Below are 933 nucleotides of genomic sequence, written 5' to 3'. Positions count from 1 at the left end.
GTTTCAACAACATAGAAGCTCCTATCACACATCATAGCGTCAAACATTGATCAACACTTAACAGAAACCCCTGCTGTCAGAACAGTCACCCAGGACTGCAGAACCAGTCAAACAAACAGCCAACCAGTCTATAATCCTCTAACGTGAAACACGAAAACGAAACCTGGATCTGTCATCATCACAATTGCCAGCTAGCCGTTTTTATGTATTACCATGGCAACGAGGTACAACGGAAGTTTCCCTCCGCCGAGCTTCAGCTTGTACCGTTAATATCCTCTAGAAAACGAATATACCTCCTAGTGAAGTTAATCAGGACAATGTTAGATAGTTTGTGCAGGTGGCTGAACGACGAGCTTAGGCTCTCCCAAACTGTAGGTAAGTGTGACTCCTCCAGCTAGCTTGATCAGGCTAACACTAACACGGCATACCAAATGAAGCTGGATGGTAAGTGTACTGCTTTGTACTTCCCTGCCTCACAATTTTTCTCTTTAATAGTATTAAAAGGAGAACTGGAATACTTTCAAATCAAATATCTTTATGACAAAATTACATATACATGTTATAATTAAAACTGGAAACAATTCCTTTGAATTATATATAATGTATGTATGTAATGTATACAATATATGTATATATGTACATATTAAATATATATGTATATATTAAATATATACATATATATTTAATATATACATCACGTACATACATTGTATACATATTGTATGTGTATATATACTGTATACGTATGTATCTGTGTGTGCATATATATGTTCTAACTATATAAACACATATAACACATATAAATATAAAATAATATATACATATATTGCAAGAAGGTTCTGGATTCGACTCTGATTCTTGCCATATATATATATATATATATATATAAATATATATAAAAATATATATATATATATATATATATATATATAT

At 31.8% G+C, this 933-nt stretch overlaps 1 protein-coding gene across 1 annotated transcript in view; it reads left to right on the top strand.

The window, feature by feature from the left end:
• The first annotated feature begins 256 nt into the window (after positions 1-256).
• spef2 (sperm flagellar 2) overlaps positions 257-933 on the top strand; it is a 16,917-nt gene continuing 16,240 nt past the window's right edge. The window contains exon 1 of the mRNA XM_015372491.1: positions 257-375. Within this exon, the coding sequence (XP_015227977.1) occupies positions 318-375 (58 nt within the window). The 5' untranslated portion in view covers positions 257-317. The remainder of the gene's footprint in view (positions 376-933) is intronic.

This window comes from Cyprinodon variegatus, unplaced genomic scaffold, assembly GCF_000732505.1.
Source record: "Cyprinodon variegatus isolate N-32 unplaced genomic scaffold, C_variegatus-1.0 Scaffold73, whole genome shotgun sequence".
NCBI lineage: Eukaryota > Metazoa > Chordata > Actinopteri > Cyprinodontiformes > Cyprinodontidae > Cyprinodon > Cyprinodon variegatus.
The sequence above is the reverse complement of the archived record's forward strand: the minus strand, read 5'-3'. Positions and strand labels throughout refer to the sequence as shown.